The sequence below is a fragment of the Gossypium arboreum genome, chromosome 6, assembly GCF_025698485.1.
Source record: "Gossypium arboreum isolate Shixiya-1 chromosome 6, ASM2569848v2, whole genome shotgun sequence".
In the NCBI taxonomy this organism is placed as follows: domain Eukaryota; kingdom Viridiplantae; phylum Streptophyta; class Magnoliopsida; order Malvales; family Malvaceae; genus Gossypium; species Gossypium arboreum.
Genome location: NC_069075.1, coordinates 120,111,966 through 120,132,927, shown reverse-complemented (window position 1 = coordinate 120,132,927; position 20,962 = coordinate 120,111,966). Strand labels below are relative to the sequence as shown.

Sequence of the window (20,962 nt, the reverse complement as noted above, 5' to 3'; positions counted from 1 at the left end):
ATTTTAAATGGTGTAATAATAAAATTTAATTTAATGATTTTTGGTTAAATAGAAGAACAATTAGGTTCAAGTGGTAAGACCCTAAAGTCAAATAGTTTTAGAAAATAAGGTATCAGGACCTCGTTTCTATAAATTGAGCCATAAATATTTTTATAAATATTTACGAAGTGTTATTAAGGTTGTATTAAATTTCATTAAAAATTTTAATGTTTAGATAGTTAATTAATTAAAAGGACTAAATTGTAAATGATGTAAATTTTGATTATTATTAGATTGGAATGATTAAATGGCTTAATGAATGAAAGTAAATGGACTTGAATGGTAAATATACCATTTTTAAAAGGTTTTGGACGGTTAGTGGGGTTATTTAGTTAAAAATAATAATGTTTATTAAATTATAATACATTATATTTTATATTATATGTTAATCAAATAAGTAAAAGAAAAAAAAAAGATGATTCATTCATCTTCTTCATCACTTAGCCGAAACAAAAAGGGGGAGAAGAAACCTAGCCCACGTCTAGCTTCAAGCAGCAATTGGTAAGTCGTTTTTGATCGGTTTCTTGTAATTTTTATGTTTTTGAGATTGTTGCAACTAAGTCCAGGTAGCTCGTGCCTTCGTTTTTTAAACTGTTAAAGATTTTGAATGTTTCCATTGATGAATCTTTGTGATTTTAGATGTTAAATGATGAATTTTAGGTATTAGTTGTTATTTATAAGTATTTTGTTAGGAATTTTGAAGAATTTAATGATTAGGGATTAAATTATTGAAATAGTAAAAATACAAGGACTTGATGTGAAATTTTTACAAATATGGGCTATAATGGAAGCTATGACCATCCGATTGGCATGGGTTTTCAATAAAATTGGCTTATTTTCATGATTAGGACATAGGGACTAAATTGAATAAAAATAAAAAGTTGAGGGTAATTTTGTAAAATGTCAAAATACTAAATTCCATAAACGAATCAGTTTTACTATCTAAATTAATAAATTGAATAAAATTATTAATTTTTAAAAATGTCAAAATACTAAATTGCATAAAATGAATCAGTTTACTATCTAAATTAATGAATTGAATGAAATTATTAATTTTGTAAAATTTTCAAAAATACTAAATTGCATAAAATTAATCAGTTTTACTATATAAATTAATGAATTGAATGAAATTATTAATTTAGATCAAGAATGAGTGGAAAATCGAGGAGAAGAGAAAATTATCAAATAACCCCTATACTTAGTCATTTATGCATTTTAGCTAGGTAGGTTCGTAGTTATAGAATTGCACATACCTATATATATAATGTTAGTGTTGATTTATGAACGATATACTTTTATATGATGTTTAAAATGTAAGTTAGAATTGAAAATATTATAAGTGAATATAAGATGAGAAAGGATTTATTAGAAAACTATTGAATATTTATGAAATATGATATATGTGATTTCAGAATGATTATGAATTGTTACAGCATGTGTACTGAGAAATATGAAAGTGATTGATGGATGATGACAATCTTTGTGATGGCACATTGACAGTATGAATATATGTATTGATGTTATATTATGTGTAAGGAAACGATGAAATTCCCTTGATTGATAAATATGTATAAAGGTAATGGATTACATGAAATGCTCGGTTGAACATAGTAATCACTAGGATACGATTGGCATGCCAATAGGGTTAGAATGCGCACTTGTAAGGTATTTGCACTTTCGCGCCCCTGTTCGCACTACGGTGCCCCTGTATACACTTTCGTGTTCCTGTTCACACTACGGTGCCCCTGTCTGCACTTCGGTGCCCCTGTTATGCATTTATGATACCTTTGGTGTGGTGTAGTTACCTGAGTATCTGAGTCAAGTTACTAGTTCATCGGGCTAAATGTGAATAGAATTTACAAAATTATTTTAATTTTAAAGGCTAATGTATAGTCAAGATATTAGTAAATGTTAAATGTTAAATGTTCAATGTTCAATGAATTACTTGATCATATGTGAGTATCATTATATTGATGATTAGTTGGTTAAAGATATATGTTTATATATATATATATGAATGAGTTTGGATTGAATTATTATAGTACAGAAGCATACGATGAACCATTTTCAATACTAATTCTATAAGTGCTTCATAAATGTATAACAGGCATGATTAATTTATTAATTTAGCTTTCATCTTGTTTAGTGAAAGTAAGTGATTCCGAGATGATATGTTTATAAGAAAGTTTGAAACGAATGATGAATTATTGAATGATTATTTGTTAAATGTGAAAGTGTTATGGTAATAAGAAACATTTAAGTAAACTGGTTATATGAAATGCTTATAAGGAAGTATATATAGACATGTAAATGCAAGGCTACACCAATTATCCATGAGAGGTGTATTGAATAGAAAACAAAAGTTAGCTTAAAGTTTAATAAAAATTATACTTAGTTGTTTATTCTAATATGTCAACAGTTAAATTGCCTTTTTACGAGCTTACTAAGCATTCATTGCTTACGTAATTACTTTCCTTTACTTTTCAGATTATCAGAAGCTCAATCAGTTTGGAAGCTCGTCAAAGATCTATCACACTCCCCAATGATTATATTAGTAGTTTTGATGTGTTGGTCAAGGTTATAATGGCATGTATAGGAGGACTTATGGTTTATGCTTAGTTGAATGTTAGTTTATGATTTTGGCATGTATATGTCATTTTGGTTGATGTAATCTTGGTAGTTTTGGTTCCTTGTTGATGGTGTGAATATGGCTAAGTTTTGGTACATGTTTGAGTGATTAAACGTATGTTTGTATAGAAGTTCTAATGGTGATAATTATGGTACAAATGGTAAGTTTATATTGACATGAAATAGGTCAAGTTATGGTATATTTTTAGATGGTTAAAATGTGGTCAAGTCTATGTATATGTTTAGGTAAGTTTGTATGTTTGCAAATGGGGTGCCTTATATGGCACATTGGTTGAATGGATTTGGTCTTCTGAGTTGGTCATTTCATGCATGTTTTGGTAAGGTTTTGATGCTTTGGTTATATGCACAAAATGCTTTTAGGTACATGCTTGAATTGGTGAAGGAAATGCTTGATTTTGGCCAATTTCTTGTCCGCACGACCTAAGATATGGGTGAGTGTCTCAACTGTGTGTGACACACAGCCGTGTGTCCCCTGTAGGTTTTAAAGGTTTCAAGTTAAGCAGTTACACAGCCTAGCACACAACTTAGCACACGAGCGTGCATTTCGAGTGTTACACGACCTGGCACACAGGCGTGTGGCTTGGCCGTGTGACCCAACTCAGAGGGTTACACGGGCTAGGACACGACTGCGTGTCCCTATTTCGATTGTTACATGGCCTAAGACACGGGCGTGTGTCTTAGCAGTGTGACCCTTGCAGTTTAAATTTTTTAATTTTTTCTTAAAAGTTCCAAATATTTTTTATTTAGTCCGAAATCGTTTCTAAAGTGTTTCTTATGCCTCAAAGGCTCGATTAAAGGATGATATGCTTGTATATGAATGATTTATATCATGTTAATGTTAAGATTTGAAATGTACGTTTTAAAGTTTCATTTTTACGGTAATGCTCTGTAACTCTATTTTGGTGATGGATACAGGTTAAGGGTGTTATATATTTCACAAATTAAATCAAGAGTATGAGAAAGCTTACACTCGGAATTTAGAGTAGGGGTTTAGGCTAATTCTAAATTTCCAATTAATGCAAGGAATCGCGTCCACAAGCAACGATTTTAAACACTCACCAATTATGTGACACCCCTAATGTGACCCTAGACAGAAAGTGGTTTCGGGACCACAAAACCGAGTTACAAAAATAATTAGATGTTATATTCTGTGCTTATTATATGTGGGATTTGTATGTGTGAATATTTCGTGCCTTGATTTTATCAATTAGGTGCTAATTTATAAGAAAGGGCCCATGTGATAGGACTTAAAAATGTGATAGGTGAAATTTAAAGTGGCTAAATAATGCATGAGTTATTGACATGAGGGACTTGCATGTCATATTAACCAAAAATCTAAATAGTGGCCGGCCATGCTATGGGGTAAGGCATATTATAGACATATTATGCTAAAATGTGTGGGAAGAATAATAAAAAAAGAAGGGAGTGGGAGGAGAAACCAAAGTTGTCTCCCCCCCCCCCCTCCATTGCCGTGAAGGGAAGAAAGAAAGACTTCAACATTATTTTCTATCTTGCTTCCTTGTCTCTTGCAAGGGAAGCTAGAGAGGAGAGGCCATTGCATGTAGTGGAAAACCATGAAATTTGTTTGCTTCTAAGTTGAAATTTTCAAGTAAAAGGCTAAAAAGGGGGATTAAGGTATGTTAATGCTCTTTCATTGAAAATCTTTGTATATTTAGAGTGGTCATCAAGTATAGAAGCTAGCTCATGGCAAATGTTTTTGTAAATTTATGAAGATGACATTCGGTCATGGATGTATTTTTTTTTATGTTGTTTTTGATGCTTTAGTGTATTGAAGGTTGATTATAGATAAGTTGAGCTTGGTAAAAAATTGAATAGATGTGGCTTAATTGCTTAATGACAATCGGCTATGTTGAAGTGCTAAATGAGTGCTAAATTGAGCTTAAGATAGTAATTAGAATTTGGGAAATTCATATACTTTTAAGTGGTTATCTAGTATTTTAATTAGCCTATGGATTGAATTTTATACATTGTTGGGATAGCTCATTTGGCCATGGTTGTCTTGGCGTGAGGACTTGGTGGTTGATGAAATCGGAAATTCATTCATGAATTCGGGAAATTTTCTTTATAATTATATGAAAATGTGGTTAAGGTGTTAGAAATTAGAGATGATTAGATTGTAATTGCCGATTATAAGTTGATTATAAGGTATTATTTTAGTTCGAAGTGAAAATGTTTTGTAAAGTGGTTATGGACATTCGGTTAAGGGAGAGTATTTGTGTTAGAAATCAAGATTGGATAGTGAGTTAGACATGTGATCTTTGTGTTCGATTATTGAATGGAAAACTAAAGGGATGAGGTTGCATGTTGAGCTTGTATTCAATAATACAAATGAATTGCTAATGTGAGATGTTATGTGTTAATATGTGAATTAAGTGATAATTGATAATCAACTAAGTAGCTACATGGCATTTAGATATATATTATAGTAGCTGATTTTGGATTTGATTCTTATTGTGAATTAATAGTTGATATGGAGATTAGACCGAATGAAATTTAAAATGTTAAAGAAATTATTTCGGCTAAGTGCTAACCTTGTTTATATTAGCGAATGTGTATATGTATACCATGAAGTGGTTTAGCTTAAAGTAAATCAAGGTTCTTGGAAGGTGATTTGCCGGGGATGGTTTAAGAAATGAATCTAATTTTGTTATGTATGTGATGACATTGCCGAATGTAAATTGAGTTGTTAAATTGGTTGATTTAGTTCACGAGCTCAAGGAATCAATCTTGTATAGCGGAAGGCGAATGTAATTGAATAGCCGTTTGAAATTGTTCAACAGTATCCGAGGTAAGTTCTCAAGTGTTTGAACTTTACTTTAGTATACTTAAAGATCGTATAAACTTAGTAGCGAGAAAGATGAATTTATATAGTTTAAGTGCCGAACTAGTCTTGACAGATTTGAGTTACTGCAGTATTGTAACTTTGAAATTACACCAAAAATTGTAGAAGGCGAGTTCGAAGTTGAATAAAATATGAAAATGAAGCTTATTGAGTCTAGTGTCTTATAAAAGAAACTATGTAAGCAAAGGAATTTCCTATAAAGGTATATTTAAAGTTTTGTGAGACAGTGTCGGATTGACTCCGAAATTCCCTGTTTTGTTTTTGGAAAATCATTATAATTTGTACAAAAATGGTTGTAGGATAAGATTTATATGCTGAGACTCCTTAATGAGTCTAGTTTCAAATGGAATCAAATAGAACACACTATGAATTCTGTACAATGAAAAATTTAATTCGTAGCAAAGAGTGGTCAGATTAGTCAAATAGTGAAACAGGGGAAACTTTAAGAAAAATCTGGTATTGATTGGCCAAACTAAAAATTCTGAAAATTTCATGGATGGAAGATATATGAGTCTATATTCTGAGAAAATTAATGGCAAGTGATTTGGAGTCTTGTAGCTCCGGGTATAAATAATTTAGTGACCATTGCTCAGGAAAACAGCTCGTAGCGAATATGTGATTTTGTTGTAAACATGGATAAAAACTTGTTTTAGTTGCTCATAAGCTATTGATTGATCCCATACTTGAATTCTAAATTGTGATATTGTAAAATGATACATGAGTGTTAGATGGATCTCTGATATCAAAATTTGTGAAATTGTAAGTTTATGAGTATTCGAATATGAAATGATAGTATGGCATGAAATTGAATTATTCGTTGGAAAATGATTGATGAAGATTCGGCCAAGACCAAGTCTGTACATAATAATATATGTGATAAGGCCTAATGGCCGATGTGATGAATGTGAAAATGTATACATATGTGATGAGGCCTAATGGCCGATGTGATGAATGTGAAAATGTATATATATGTGATGAGGCTTAATGGCCGATGTGATGAATGTGAAAATGTATATATATGTGATAAGGCCTAATGGCCGACGTGATGAATGTGAAAGTGTATATATATATGTGGTAAAGCCGAATGGCTAATGTGAATGTTGTAACATGTGATTAAGTGTACATGAAACTTGAAATATGTTCCGGTGAGACCCGATGACTACGTGTGGAGATTATGTCCGGGTACGACCCGATGACTACGTGTGGAGATTATGTCCGAGTAAGACTTCGTATTAAGAATTGCTTATAAATATACGCAATGCGAAAGGTTAAACAGGTATGTACTCCAAGTTTACATGTGAGCTTGATTTAAACTAAACCATAAGGTAGTTATGTGATGTATACGAGAGCAATCTATGAGACTATTCCCATGATTATGATGAGATGTGCATATTCGGATAAAGGGGTGGTATGCCCGAAGGAAGAGTGAAATAAAAATACGAACAACTATGTTATAACTTGATTGTTATCTGTTGACACTGCTTGAAACTTACTAAGCATTGTAATGCTTACTCCGTGTACTTTGTTTCCTCTGTTTTATAGATCTCATTTGGAAGCTACAGGGCTCGAGGATCGCCAAGAACTAGTCACACTATCACTATCCACTGTTTGGTACTGCTATGTTTTGGAACATCTTATGGCATGTATAGAATAGACTAGTAGTGAGAGGATATCATGGTTAATGTATAGGCTATTATGTTTTGTTTGAACTTGGTATGTAAAATTTTGAATAGCCATGCGAAAATGGCTTATAAATGTTTTGAGCATAATGTTATAATCATTCGGTATGTATATGCTTATTAAGAGGCATGGAAATGTTTGGCAATGATCAGCCATTAGAATGGTTCATCATGATTATATTTTGGACTATATATGCAAAAAGGTTAGTTGAATCATAGAAACTATGTGTTAGAGAAAGTCTACCCTAGAAATAGATGCTGGCAGCAGCAGTGATGTGGATGTGAAAAATCACTAAAAATAGTAGGAATGAAATTAAATAATGAATAAATTATGTAAATGAACCTTGATGAATCTATTTTCATATGGAAGAATCGAAACGGTCATATGAGTGGTATGTTAAGATATATTTGGGTTTTCGTGAAACAGGGCCAGAACGGTTTCTGGATTCCCTGTTCCGACTTTGGAAATTCATTGTAAATTAACCAGAGGTAATTAGGAGTCATGCCATATATGTATAGATTCCTCTTTGAGTCTAATTTTTATAAAAACAAACGGCATCAGTATTAAAGCCCTGTACAGGGAGATATCCAAGTCGTAATGCATGAAAGTCAGGGTAGTCGCACCCTGTAACAGGGGAGACTTTAACTAATAAACTGTACTAATTGGCCTGACCAATAATTCTAGAAAAAAATTTGTAGATGCACATATGAGTCTAGTTTCAGGAAAAAATTACGAAACTAGTTTTCGAGTTTTGGAACTCAAGATATGATTTTTAAAGCGACAGTGACGCAGTTAGCCAACTGTCTGGAAAAAAAAAATTTAAAATGGACTGTGAAAGTGAATGGTTTAAGCCGTTAACCCCTCGTGTCCGACTCCGGCAGCGGACTCGGGTACGGGGTGTTACAAATTATGCTTTCGCCGAAATGCCAAAAGCTCAAACTAGCCTTTCCTTAACTCGTAAAAGGTCCTAATGAATCTGAAGCTTTAACATAGAAAATCACACAACAACACAATCAACATTTAGCCAAGGACTCACTTCAAACATTTAAAACGCAAGCCTAAGCTAGGTTCCCTTGAAACCAAAACCATCAACATGGTCAACTTGAATTTCAAATATTCGTTCTATACTTAATCTTTTTGCCCAAAACGAATTACATTCATCTAATTATTCACCTACGACTGATTCTTAACCTTTAAACAACGCAAAACTACTCAATTCATGGTATCAAGTTTTTTCGACAAGTTATGGTCATTTTCACAAAAATTCATTAAAACTCAAAAAATATTTGAAGAAACTTCAAAGTAAGTTTAGAAACTTTCTAATTACATAAAAACTAATTGAAAAATACTTTGAAACCACTTTTTACCCAAAATCCTGAAATTCACCATTAATGACCTAAATTTTGACTTTTATTTAAACATGCGATTCAATAGCTAAAAACTCGATTTTAAAGACTAAATAACATTAAAACTAATGGGTTGATGAATGGTTACCTTCGATGGAAGAAAAATGAGCTTTTGATTGAAATCTTGAAAAAGCCACAAACTTGACAATAGAGAAATCTATAGTGTTTCGAGTGTTTTTCTTGAAATTTTATAGAGGTTTATGGCTTGGGTGTTGATAGAAATCAAAGGAATACAAAGTTTTGGAAATTAAAATTTGATTAACTAAGGTTTGGGATGCAAAGGACAGCACAAGAATGAGGGAGAAGAAACTAATGTGATATGCTGAAGGTGGGGATGATATTATGTTGTATTTTTAAAACTTGGCTTAACTACTTCATAAACATACAAAATTTTGTCTCTTTAGAAAATCAGTCCCTAATTCAAATTTGAAAGCCTTTTTAACATTATTTTCAAAAATTAATTGGATTTTCTAAATACCATAAACAAAAATATTTATGAATATAATGCTAACGAAATTCCTGAGCTCAATAGAGCTAAAATTCTTAAAATGCCACTAAAACTCTAATTTTAGGATGTGACAAAAGAACACCTACTGAAGCATTGAGGAGACTCAAATAAGGAGGTCGCCACCAAGAAGGCATGATGCGCCAAAGCGTGAATTGTTACGCCACCAGATACATTTTGACGAAAGGACTAAGGATAATAGACAAGTTGAGACCCAAGGTTAAGTCATGTATGTGTTTCTTTACAAGTGTCGTGCATCTAACTGGTGATCACATGGATTAATACACGTGTTGAACATTCACTAGAACAAAGGAAAATATATAGTTTACCAGGTAAGTGATGGGAACTATTCAAGTACTTCTCCAAGAAGTAGTATTAGTAAGGATGAACCGAGAGAGAAATTCCTCTCATCCTTTAAAGATGAGCCTGGAATGAGAGGATCAGCCCTAAGATGCCCCTTGTGAGGTAAGTCTCCCGACCTTGCATGCTAAGCTGCTGGGGAGCAATTCTGTTTAACTTAGTAGAGCAAATCTAATAGAGCTTTGCTATGTGACTAGTATTCGAAGTAGAAGGAAAAATGAGTTAATGAACAGACCTTGATGTGTTTTCTGTGGATTAACACTTAGGGGTTGTTGATCTACTTGAAGAAAACCCAGATTTGATGTCTGAAGCTGCAAAAGGTGAAGATCTTGTGATGTTCTATAAGGATCCCATGAGGGTTTTGTGAGTACCCTATGAACTCTTTGAGGTTCTAACTATGCATGTGTGATACGCTAATTTTGTGAAAATGTATATTTGATAAGCCTACATGCGTGGTTTGATGCTTAAGTGACAATGCGCCTCTGCTGTGAAAAAAAAGGTATGAACACAATGTATATGCAAGAAAACATGAGATGAACGATAAGGCTTTGTTCTGTTGAAAAGTATCTGTATGCGTGTGTACTCAAAGCACGATTGTCTTTGCATAACGAGTCTGGGTTACATGTCTGGAAATGTATATGCATTTGCATGTTGAAGTCGGTTGCAAAATGTCTACATGTCAAGTCTACTTAATTGAAAGGGTCAAATTTATAGTTAAGCCTAAAAAGAAATTGAGAATCCCAAGTTGGGGGTTGTATAAAACTTCCGACACTAATGGTAAGACGGTAAATAATAGTTAAGCTGAAAGTATTGTAACCAGATAAATAAGAACTATTCTGACAAAAATAAATTGATTTAAAATTTATTGCAATCATTAGGCCAAGAATAACAGGAATTTTACCAAAATAAAAAATTATGCACTAAAGAGAAACCTCAATTTTGTGAAGATGGAAAGATGAACTGAGAAATCGAGAAGACCTTGAAACTTGTAAAAGAAAAAAGGAAAAAGAGAGTGGATAAGAGGATAGGTGAGTTGGTGATATTGTTTTTTCTCAATTGCTCTTCAAAGTTGAAACCATTTTTCCTTTTTAATCAGAGCTCTTCACATTACTAACACGCAATAGCTACAGCAAATTAATGCGATAGGTGCAGCAGTCAGCAAATGGCAATCACATGGAATCATGAGACTGCTCTCCTCCAATATCATTCATTAGTCATAGCGTTTCGTTAAGCATCGGCTGCAACAAAAATTCCTGCTAATTGTACAAGACGTACAATGTGCTCTTACATCATACCCATTTACAGGAGATAGAATGTCAGGTTAGCGCTCTGAATATAATGGATATATAAGAATATATTATACATCAAAGGTCCATCCTGGCACCTCACCATATCACTGCTAGGACCAAAGGCCATGTCAGAAAGTTGATGTTAATTAAAACATGATCCATCCTCTTCCCAGTGATTTTAAATTTAACACCTATTAACTGCTCACTTTCTAAGAGGCATCTTCATTCAGGAGCCCGATTCAAAGTCCCTACAGCTGACGTTATGGTTTCAAAATATCAATTTGTTCTTCTATCTTAACCTTGAGACCTTTTTTATCTGTTAAATGACGCTGCTGAGGTATCATCATATTGTCCTCTCCATGCATTTCCACTGTCAGTCCCACTGCAAGCTTGATTCGGAACTGCCACATTTCCAAGATCACCTTCCAAGCTCATCTGCTGTACTTCCCCAGATGACAGTATCTTTATGCTCTGAACACAACTTACAAATTCTCTGCAATTTCATACATATTATACAAAAAAGAAAAATTAAGGATGAATAGAAAACCAACAAAACTATGAAGTTGAGGAGTTCGATTCGGGGTTCTTCACTTACTCCCAAGGATCATCACCAACAAGTAATATGTCATTTTCATGATCCACGTAAACTAATTTCCAGTCAGAACTTTGCGGATCTTCCAGTTGCCCCTCTATACCAAACATGCGCGCTAGATCATGCCTAAGCTCATCATACCCTTTGTAGCGGGTCACATCAATTGACCTTCCTACAGACCCACGCTTTTGCACCTTCATGATTTCAACCACCACCAAAAATTTAGAGTTTTCCAGCAAACAATTATAGAGACAAACCGAAAATATTTGATCTCAAGTTTAGAGCTCACAAACTCTTATTATTAGGTGCAAAAATCTGACCGTAACTGTATTATATTTTTCCTAATTCTGCAATCCAAAAAATAGGTAGCCCCAAATTATAAGGGTTTAAACTGGCCTTCCTCCCAATTTAGTTCAACTGTACCAGTTTTAGTAAATTGCTAGCAATTCCGACACAAGTGAGATGTGGGAAAGACCCCAATGCCTAACCCCAAATAAAATAAATGAGGTAACAAGCATAACCATAATCAGAGGCGTTACAGTTACATACCTTTGTATATGTTCGCATGCGTTGAGTTTGGTTGGCCCACAGTCCACCATTTAGAACTCCTGTGTCACTGATAGCAACATCATTTGAGCACCCAGTCTTAAAAGGTATGTTTGGCACACCAAACGACTGAGAGCTTATCGCAGGAGTGGACAACTCCGCATCAATATCTCTTGGGTTGCCACCATAGTTCGACAACATGTTTTGAAGATCCTTTTGAGAGTCATACCCCCTTGATAACAAAGTGTCAGGTGCCAATCCATCAATATTTGTTGTAAAAGGAAGATTATTCCGAGAGTGTGATCGAAGATCACCTTCCAAAAAGGTGGGGAGGGAGAAATTATGCTGGATGGTGCCCGCATCCAGGCAGTATGATGTTCCAGAAGAGGATGCTTCTAATTGATCTGTCACAGTACTTTTGTACTTTGATAGTTCTGGTCCTTTAGAAGTGGGTAGTTCATGTTTGATTCTAATATCAGGCTTGCTCTGAAGCTCTTGAACCAGGGTATTTGCAGGCTCAACAAGAGGATCTGACACCAATATGGATGGAACTTGCTGATTTTTGTTTAAAAAGTTCAATGAGGAAACCTGACAGTTATTGGTAGAAGGTGAGGTTGAACATGATGGAGCATCTCCGTCAGTAAGACCAGAATGAGTTCTCATAGCAGTAAATGGCTGGTGAATTTGGGGTTGGTTCACTGAAACCTGTTGAGGTTGAACAGGCATTGACGTTGAGAAGCCATTGCTGCCAAGAGGTTGAGATTGGCTTTGTGAAAGAGGCAATTGCTGCAATGGTTGGCTCTGTTGATGGGTCGGCTGTTGCTGCAACATTTGAGGCTGCAACAGTGATCCAGCTGGGGAGAGTAATTGTTGAGATGATTGCTGCTGCTGCTGCTGTTGCTGCAATTTCTGTAACAGTTGTAACTGAAGCTGTTGCTCCGAGAAGCCCTGCTGTGACAATTGCAGAAGCTGTGGCTGCTGCTGTGTCCTCTGGGACAGGCTTTGTTGCAATAATTGTAGTTGTGACTGCTGCAACTGTGTCTGTTGCAGCTGCCTCTGCATGAGGTCAGGTTGCTGTTCCATCTGTTGCTGAATCTGTGTATCTTGCGATAATGATGTCAAAGGATATGAAGTTTTATTGGCAGAGGGGGCAGTCTGGGCAGATTGGCTACTGCTTGTCATCAATTGTTGCTGCTGAAGCTGTGAGTAAACAGCTGGCTGGTGCAAATTTTGATTTGGGAACTGGTTAGAGGCAATGATGCCATTATTTACTTGAGAAGGGAGGAATGCTTGTTGCAGCTGCTGCTGTGGTTGCGTCTGTTGTCTTTTTTGATGTTGTTGCTGCAGGTGCTGCTGCAGTGGAGGTGCCTGTGGCTGTGGCTGTGGCTGTGGCTGTGGCTGTGGCTGTGGCTGTGGCTGTGGCTGCGAATGTGACTGAGACTGAGACTGAGACTGAGACTGAGACTGAGACAGAGACTGAGGCTGAGGCTGCTGCTGTTGAATAAGATGCGGCTGTGGCTGAGGCTGAGGCTGCTGCTGTGGTGGTTGTGGCAGTTGTCGCTGCAATTGCTGTAGGGATTGCTGCTGCTGATTTAAAGGAGTCTGCAATAACTGTTTAAGTTGCTGTTGCTGGGGCCATGTCATAGGTGCCTGAGTCAACTGATTGATTTGGTTCGTATTTGCTTTGTTAAATTGCATATTTGATGCTGGTAGCGCAGGAGCTTGAAAGTTCAATAATTTGGCAGGATCATCGGTGCCAAGGCTATTATGGAGCGGATTCGAAGAAACCATTGATGGAAAGAATCCTGATTGAGCAGCTGGAAACTGATTATTTTGTTGCATGCTCATCCACTGGACTAGACTCAAACCAGGAAAGATTGAACTAGGAGCATCTTTCATACCAAAGTCATCTCCTAGCCAGGGCATAGCTCTCTTGAAGGCATTCTCAATATCAGACTCATCATCTGTGAAGTAATTTAAAAATTACAACTAAGTTATTGAATTTTCCTTTTATTTTCAATGTTTAAAAAGAAAGATAAATCAAGCAAATATGTTTTACCTGGCATCCCCGGTTGCTTTGGAAACCTGGGCCTGAAAAACGGAGGTGGACAGATGTAAAAAGGAGTTATAACAGGCTCAATGTCCCAAATTGAAACTCGGCTGGGCCGCTCACCAGCTGTAGATTCATCCCATCCAACCTGTTGAGAATACAAAAGTAACCACAAACAAAAATTAATGGTATTTTCTCCTTGTGCAACAACACCTTGACTTTAAATTAAAAGCAAGTATTATCAGAACATGTGTAAGATTCAGCAACGAAAGAATCTTGGAGCAATGAGAAAATTAGTTTAAACCATTCAAAATCAAATAACAAGACCGAACACAAAACATGGACAGTAAAAGAGACATGAAGAATACCAAAAAAATAAAAAAAATAGAGACCGGATATTCATCTCCAAGCTTACTGATATGTAAGCCCAAGTAGACAAATAATGTATAGCCAAGTCCATATAATAACAGAGCTAGGTATTATCAATGACCCAAACATGATGTAACTTAATATTTGCATGTTAATAATTTGTTTCAGTTGAATTCATCCTAGACATCTTCTGAAAGGAAAATGCAAAAGAACAACAAAGGCAGATATTAGCATTCAGGATGTCAGTATGTACAAAAGATACCTGAAGATTGCGCCACTGTGAATTTTTCCATCGCACAGGATCCAAGTCACTGATACCAGTAATTGTACCCATGTACCTGCGTACTCCAGACTCCTCGGTTTCAAACATCATTCTAAACCGCATGCCAAGGGAAACTTGGGTATACATGGCTTTGTTATACTTTGCCAAGGGTATCACAAACTCAGAAGGGCTTGCCCTATCAGAATTAATAAAATCTTTTCAGAGCTTCAAATAATATCTTCTCTTTCTTTTTCTTTTTTTTTTAAAAACTATTGACTAGAAAATAACAATGAATCTAAATACAACCAAATATGTTACAACAATACCTTGGATTATAGAATATAGTAAATGGGCTGTTATTTGCTGCAGCATGCGCTGCAGCAGCCAGGATCCCTATATGCATGCTATCACTAGAAATCACAGATGAAGAAAGAGCTGGCTGCTGTCTATTTGCACGCCTTGTACCCAACAGAAGTTGAGACTTCTCATCCCTACATTTAAGCAAATAATTTCAGATAAGCAGTAAAATGGACAACAATCTAGTGAAAATTCAAAGAAGTACATACAAACATGAATGTGTATGTAGGTGTGTTTGCAGGTGTATACACATCCATATAAATCATACCTTATGAAAAGAACAGAATCACCGGCAAAGAGCCTTTTTGTGCTAACAAAGACACTCCAACCAGTAGTCAGAAGGTGCCTCTTCGGTTGACCTGCAAAGAAGCCATTATGCATATATAATTCCATTTCTAATACCTATGACCTTAAATACAGAAACTACAACCATAATATGTGTACCAAAACAGTATTGACTTTAGTATCACCCTAAAGCATTCCCACCTAAAGAAAATGAATTTCTTTTACACCAAAAAGTTTTCAAGTAGTGTGGAAGTTAACAGTTATTTAGAAAACATTAATAAAAGAAAGTAGTGAGTGTTGTCAGCACAAAACTCTTTGATAAAGCTTCAGTCTTAAGTTAAAACACAAGTAGACTTCCGATTATGAAAAGGACGGACAGCAATATCTGGAAGAGAACCATACCTCGATAAATATGTCTAAATGGCCATGTATTGTCATGTAAATCTTTAGCTACTAGCTCCTGAGCAGGTGGTTGCATCGAGAAATCCTATCAAATATCACCATTTAGATCTTAGGAGATATACACACAAAATGCTTCCAACATATCTTAAATATTAAAACAAAAATCTAAAATTTAAAGTTTCTAAGTACCAGGGGAGGGAAGATTTTCTCAGCTGCTCGTCGAGGCACAGAAAATCCACCATGAGTGCTAGTGTCACTTGCTGTAAGAGTCTTGCAAAAGAACTCAGCAGGTTGCCGGCTTTGCTTGAGGCCCATATCAGATGCCAGTAACGCTTCCTTGTCATACTGTAGAGAAGCAATTTAAAGACTCATCCCATATTTCATGAAAGGAGAAAATTGACTGGAAAAAAAAAAAGAAAAAGGACGAGGCAATTCTGCAATATCCATGAATTAATTCCCAAATTCAATAGCTGACCTACTTTGTTCACAGGTTGAAGTGTCATCTGGGCATACACCTCATCTGTTTCTGGATCGGCCTGATTCAAAGTTTAAATAATTGAAGAAATTAGTAACTTCAAATAACCATATAACTTTCTTTGCTTTTCACATCATTTTAACCATTGCAAAGTTATTTTCATGCATATACTGTCAAGGACCTATTCATATTGCAATATGACCCAGCACCAACAAAAGCTTCCTAGTAGTAGTCAATGCAAATACATGCTAACCAGATAGCAGATGAAAGCACAAACTAACTAAGCCAGCAAATGATGAGGCAATTAAATATAAAGATGTCTAACATATGAAAGGCGTATTGTCGATCCAATGTTGTCGATAAATGCACAAAACTCAATTAGGAGCAACCTTTTCCTCTTCAATGACCAAAAAACAAAAGAAACTTGGGATGATAGTGCCCTGCTTTTGCTTACATGCAATGTGACATTATGGAGCATGCATATCAACTTGGAAGGAAGGTTAGGGTAGCTTGGTATGAAATCAGTCTCCTTTTGCATCGACGCCGCAACCTGGAAAAGGATATTTATTAATTAGGGAAAAATTGATAAAAGGCCAGATTCGGGAAAAAAAAATTATCCTATAGGAATGAATGTGGAAAGTAACTCACTTGCTCGCTGTGACCTTGAGGAAAGTAAACAACCAAACTTCCAACTGGAGGCAAAGAAACAAGTGGTCCAGCACAAGCATGCCATAATTCTGAATTGATACTCTTCCTTTCTCCTGCTTTCAAAACAACCAATCAGAATATTATCAAACATCCCACAAAACCACAAACGAAGAAAAAGTCATCAGAATTATTAAAAAGCATCAACTTCCAAAAAAAATTCTCAATATCCATATTCGTCGAAAATTGAACGATAGACATGGCAACAATTAACTTTATGGTATCGAAGCAACAAATCCGCAATTGCCTGGTATCAAAAATTAAAAAGTTATCATGAATATTCTTATATAATACTTAATACTTCATATTTGAACTTGACAAAAGTATAATTGTTGTATGTTTTCTTTCTTTTTAACCTTCAATTTGCAAATGATAAATGATCCCAAACCCAAACCTTTCCCCATTAGAATGAGGAAAGTTGCCACTCAGTTACATTAAATTTTACTTTTAGTCTTGTTAAGTGCTTCTTTCCATTTTTATGAAAATGGGATTTATAGGATTTCTCAAAAAGAGATATGACAATTTACACGAACAAATGTAGAGCATTAAAACAAAACTAATACTGAGCAATAATTTATTTAAACTAAAAACAACTTAGACGGGTATGGATGACATAGAAAAATAACCAAATATATAAACTAATAATCAAGAAAATCCCAGACTGCGTAGAACCCAAAGGCTATTTCGACCCAGAAAAAAAAAGCTGAATCAGAGCTAAAAGAAGAAAAAAAAAAGGATCAGTAAGAGAAATCAGACCTTCTGCAGAATTTGCCATAAATCCATTTGGTGGAGCCTTCATGTTTACAATCTCGGATAATTTTTATTTTTTTTACAAAAAGAAAAATCTCTAAGGAACACAACCACTTCTTATGCTCCAACAAAACACAGAAAAGAAATCAACTTTCTTCACCATATAGTTACTTCCAGTCTTTTAGCTATCAACCACAACGGTTCAAAGAAGAATCATTTTAGCGGCATCCCTTGGTAGGAAAATCACCACAAACGCGCTTAAGGAAACGCCGGAGCTTCCATTAATAAATCACAAATCCCAAAAAAGAACTAAAACCCTAACTTAGAAAGCAAAACCAAAGGCAAAAAACCTTGTTCTTTCGCTTTGATTAGCTTGGTAAAAAGCTTTTGAAATGTTGGGTATTTTCAATCACGTGAAAGCATTTACTTCTCCAAAGGAATAAATCAGATTCCAGAGTTGAATCAGTTTAAAAGTAGCCGAAACCGTAAAGAACTAACTGCATGGAACATTAAAAACTGCTCCTCAGCTCATTTGAAGCTCATCGTTCTGTTTTCTAGAATCCGACGAGAAAAAAGAAAAGAAAAAAAGAAAGAAACTTTATGGGATCAAGGAGAAGGAAAAAAAACACTTGTCGCCTGGAAATCACAGAACCAAAGCGAAAGGCCAAGCAAAAGCAGAGCAAAAAACAGCTTTCTTTTTTTCTATTCTTTTATAAATTGTGAAACATGCCGACATATAAGAGACTGTGAAGGCTGAACTCTGAAGCAATCAGGCCTTCGGTAAATTAAAGGAAGTAAGGATTTTTTTTCTTTTTTACTTTATGAATTAAAATTGTAATCGTTGCGCGTGTGAATTGGCAAGTGGTGTTAGGCTATTAATAGGCGGACAGTTTAAGTTGGTACCCTTCTTTTCACTGTTTTGGACTTGGGAGGTGCGCGCGTGCGGCCTTGTGGGCGTGCGTAAAGGGTTCTCCTTGGAGTGAAAATAAGTATAGTTGGCGCTCGACTATAGGATAACAGTCTGGTTCAGATCCCTTATCAATTCTCATTTTGCATGGTTGAACTCCGAATGTGGGGTTCATTTAATCCAATAAGTTTTCGTTCAATAGATTAGTTGAAGCTTGTTTGTAATTAAATTTTCATAAATCTAGTTATTTGAATCAAAGCATTGTAATGCTCGACTGATAGTTCAATCAAATTTAAATTTTTTGAGTTCAACTCATATAGCTTGCTAGTATTGAGACCCTAATTGTCATTTGAGGTTGTCTTGGTAATTTTATATCTTATTTTCTTCTTATTATCTTTCTAAAGGTTAGTTTATCATTGTTTTTGAAAAGATTAATTTAAGATATGAGTGTTTAGTATTACTGTTAAAAAGTACTTTTAAGAAAGAAAATGTTCATTTTAGACATAATATTATCAAGTAATAAATATATATTTAAATAATATTTAAATTAATTAATATTATTATATTTTAGTAAATATATAAAAATAATTTATTACAATTGTTGTTAATAATTTACTATATGAAATATAAATTTTAATTATTTTAAGTAATAAATTTTAATTATTTATAAAATTTAATTAGAATATATAAACTATATTTTAAATAATTAAATATAACCATTAAATATTTGTAATTAGATATGAACATATTTGTATTATTTTAAAAATACTTTTTTATTTTTAATTTATAATTTTAACACATTTGTAATTAAACACCAAGAAAAAAAAAAAAAATATCATGTTGTTGGAGGGTGAAAAATAATTAAACACCAAAAGTGTTTTTTTTTTTTTTGCAAAAGTGCTTTTAAAAAGTAAAAAAATTTAGCCAAAAATAAATTGTTTAACACAATTTTTCTTCTAAAAGTGTTTTTCAAGCCAAAATTATTTTTTTAAGCAATATTAAATAAGGCCTTAGTTTGGATCAATATAGTTTGGATCAATGTAGTTGGTTCCACGTCGATTCCAATTATACTACCCAATTCCAGTAATAAATTGAAACGATCATTTCTTTCTTTTATTTTTTATTTTTTTTTTGCATCGGTGTAAACTTTAGTTTGTTTTGATTGCATCAACCAAAATATTACACATAAGGCAACGGTGCATGAATAATGTTAAAATATATATAATTTTGTCAACTTTAATTAACTAAATATAATATTTAAACTTTAACCAAAGTAAAAGAAAATTTTAAAATTTTAACTTAGAAAAATTAATAAATAAATAATTTATATAACAAAAAAACTAAAGAAAGAGCTTCACAAACATAATTTTATGTATATGTTTCTATTAATCTTTCATTTTATATATTTAGTATGGGATGATTTTATTGTAAATTTTAATGATATATGTGTTGTATGTGATTTTATGTATTTAATTTATAATTAATTTTTAAATAATGTACTTTTAATTATTATAGTTGATTTTAATTAGTTATTTGAATTATTAAATATAATTAAATTATAGTAACTTATTTAAAAATCAAATATAATAAAAACAAATTTTCAAGCACCATATCAAAATATTAATATTTTGTTGATCAATAATTTCTCTAATAATATTAAAAAATTGAAATCGTAATTGAAATATTTGTACTATTTTCAACATACTGAAATAATTTATACTTTATGCATTATTTAAAGTAATAAATAAAAATTGTTATTAAATTATATTGATTATTTTGATAATTCAAATACAATATTTATAAAAAATTATATTATTAAAGTATATGTATAAGCAATAAAAAAATTTATACTTCACTCCTCAATTTTTGTTTTATTTTCTTAATTGTCAATAAATTGACTATAATAATTTATAATTAATATGTAGCAAAAAATAATATCAAGTAAAAAGACTTTTAAATGATTATAATTGAAAACACTTTTAACGTCAACTTTCACTTCAATTATAATTCTTTTAATTAACTTTTCAAATAATAATTGTAAAATTAAATTATAATTATTTTAAATATTATTATATAATATTATTTTATCTCTTATTAGTGTAAGTAATACAAGGTTTTGTCAATTAAGGAATTTTTAATTGCTCTGTTATATATAACTATAATCTTATTCATACTATCATATATAATAACATTAAAGCTTATTTAAAATATTACTAAACAAAATCTGATAAAATGAATATTAAAAATCTTGGAAAAACATATATATTATTAATATGGTATTCTGTTAGTGAAATTTTTAGATCTCACGAGTATATTATAAAAATATAATAAAATATATAATAAATTTTAAAATTATAAAATAAAAATGTACCAAATACCGATTTTAGTAGTATTCAGTTTTGGAAATACTCGTCTTTGAGAAATTAAAAATCCAGTGTGCGCCAGATATGAAAATATTCTGGTGCTGGATG

The 20,962-nt window shown here is 33.3% G+C and overlaps 1 protein-coding gene and 1 long non-coding RNA gene across 2 annotated transcripts; one reads left to right on the top strand and one right to left on the bottom strand.

Moving 5' to 3' along the window:
- The first annotated feature begins 9,218 nt into the window (after positions 1 to 9,218).
- LOC128294077 (uncharacterized) lies at positions 9,219 to 10,158 on the top strand. Its single transcript, XR_008284278.1, has 2 exons — positions 9,219 to 9,607; positions 9,769 to 10,158. It is a non-coding gene; the product is annotated as an uncharacterized LOC128294077 (long non-coding RNA).
- A 422-nt stretch (positions 10,159 to 10,580) lies between these two features.
- On the bottom strand, positions 10,581 to 18,453 carry LOC108464030 (auxin response factor 7-like). Its single transcript, XM_017764094.2, has 13 exons — positions 17,591 to 18,453; positions 16,778 to 16,890; positions 16,584 to 16,679; positions 16,134 to 16,190; positions 15,844 to 15,999; positions 15,655 to 15,739; positions 15,236 to 15,326; positions 14,937 to 15,101; positions 14,611 to 14,806; positions 13,989 to 14,127; positions 11,933 to 13,893; positions 11,387 to 11,577; positions 10,581 to 11,284 (listed from the first exon to the last, which is right to left on the bottom strand). The coding sequence occupies exons 1-13, from the start codon at positions 17,631 to 17,633 to the stop codon at positions 11,104 to 11,106; spliced, it is 3,474 nt and encodes a 1,157-aa protein (XP_017619583.1). The 5' UTR covers positions 17,634 to 18,453; the 3' UTR covers positions 10,581 to 11,103.
- Between the last annotated feature and the right edge of the window lie 2,509 nt (positions 18,454 to 20,962).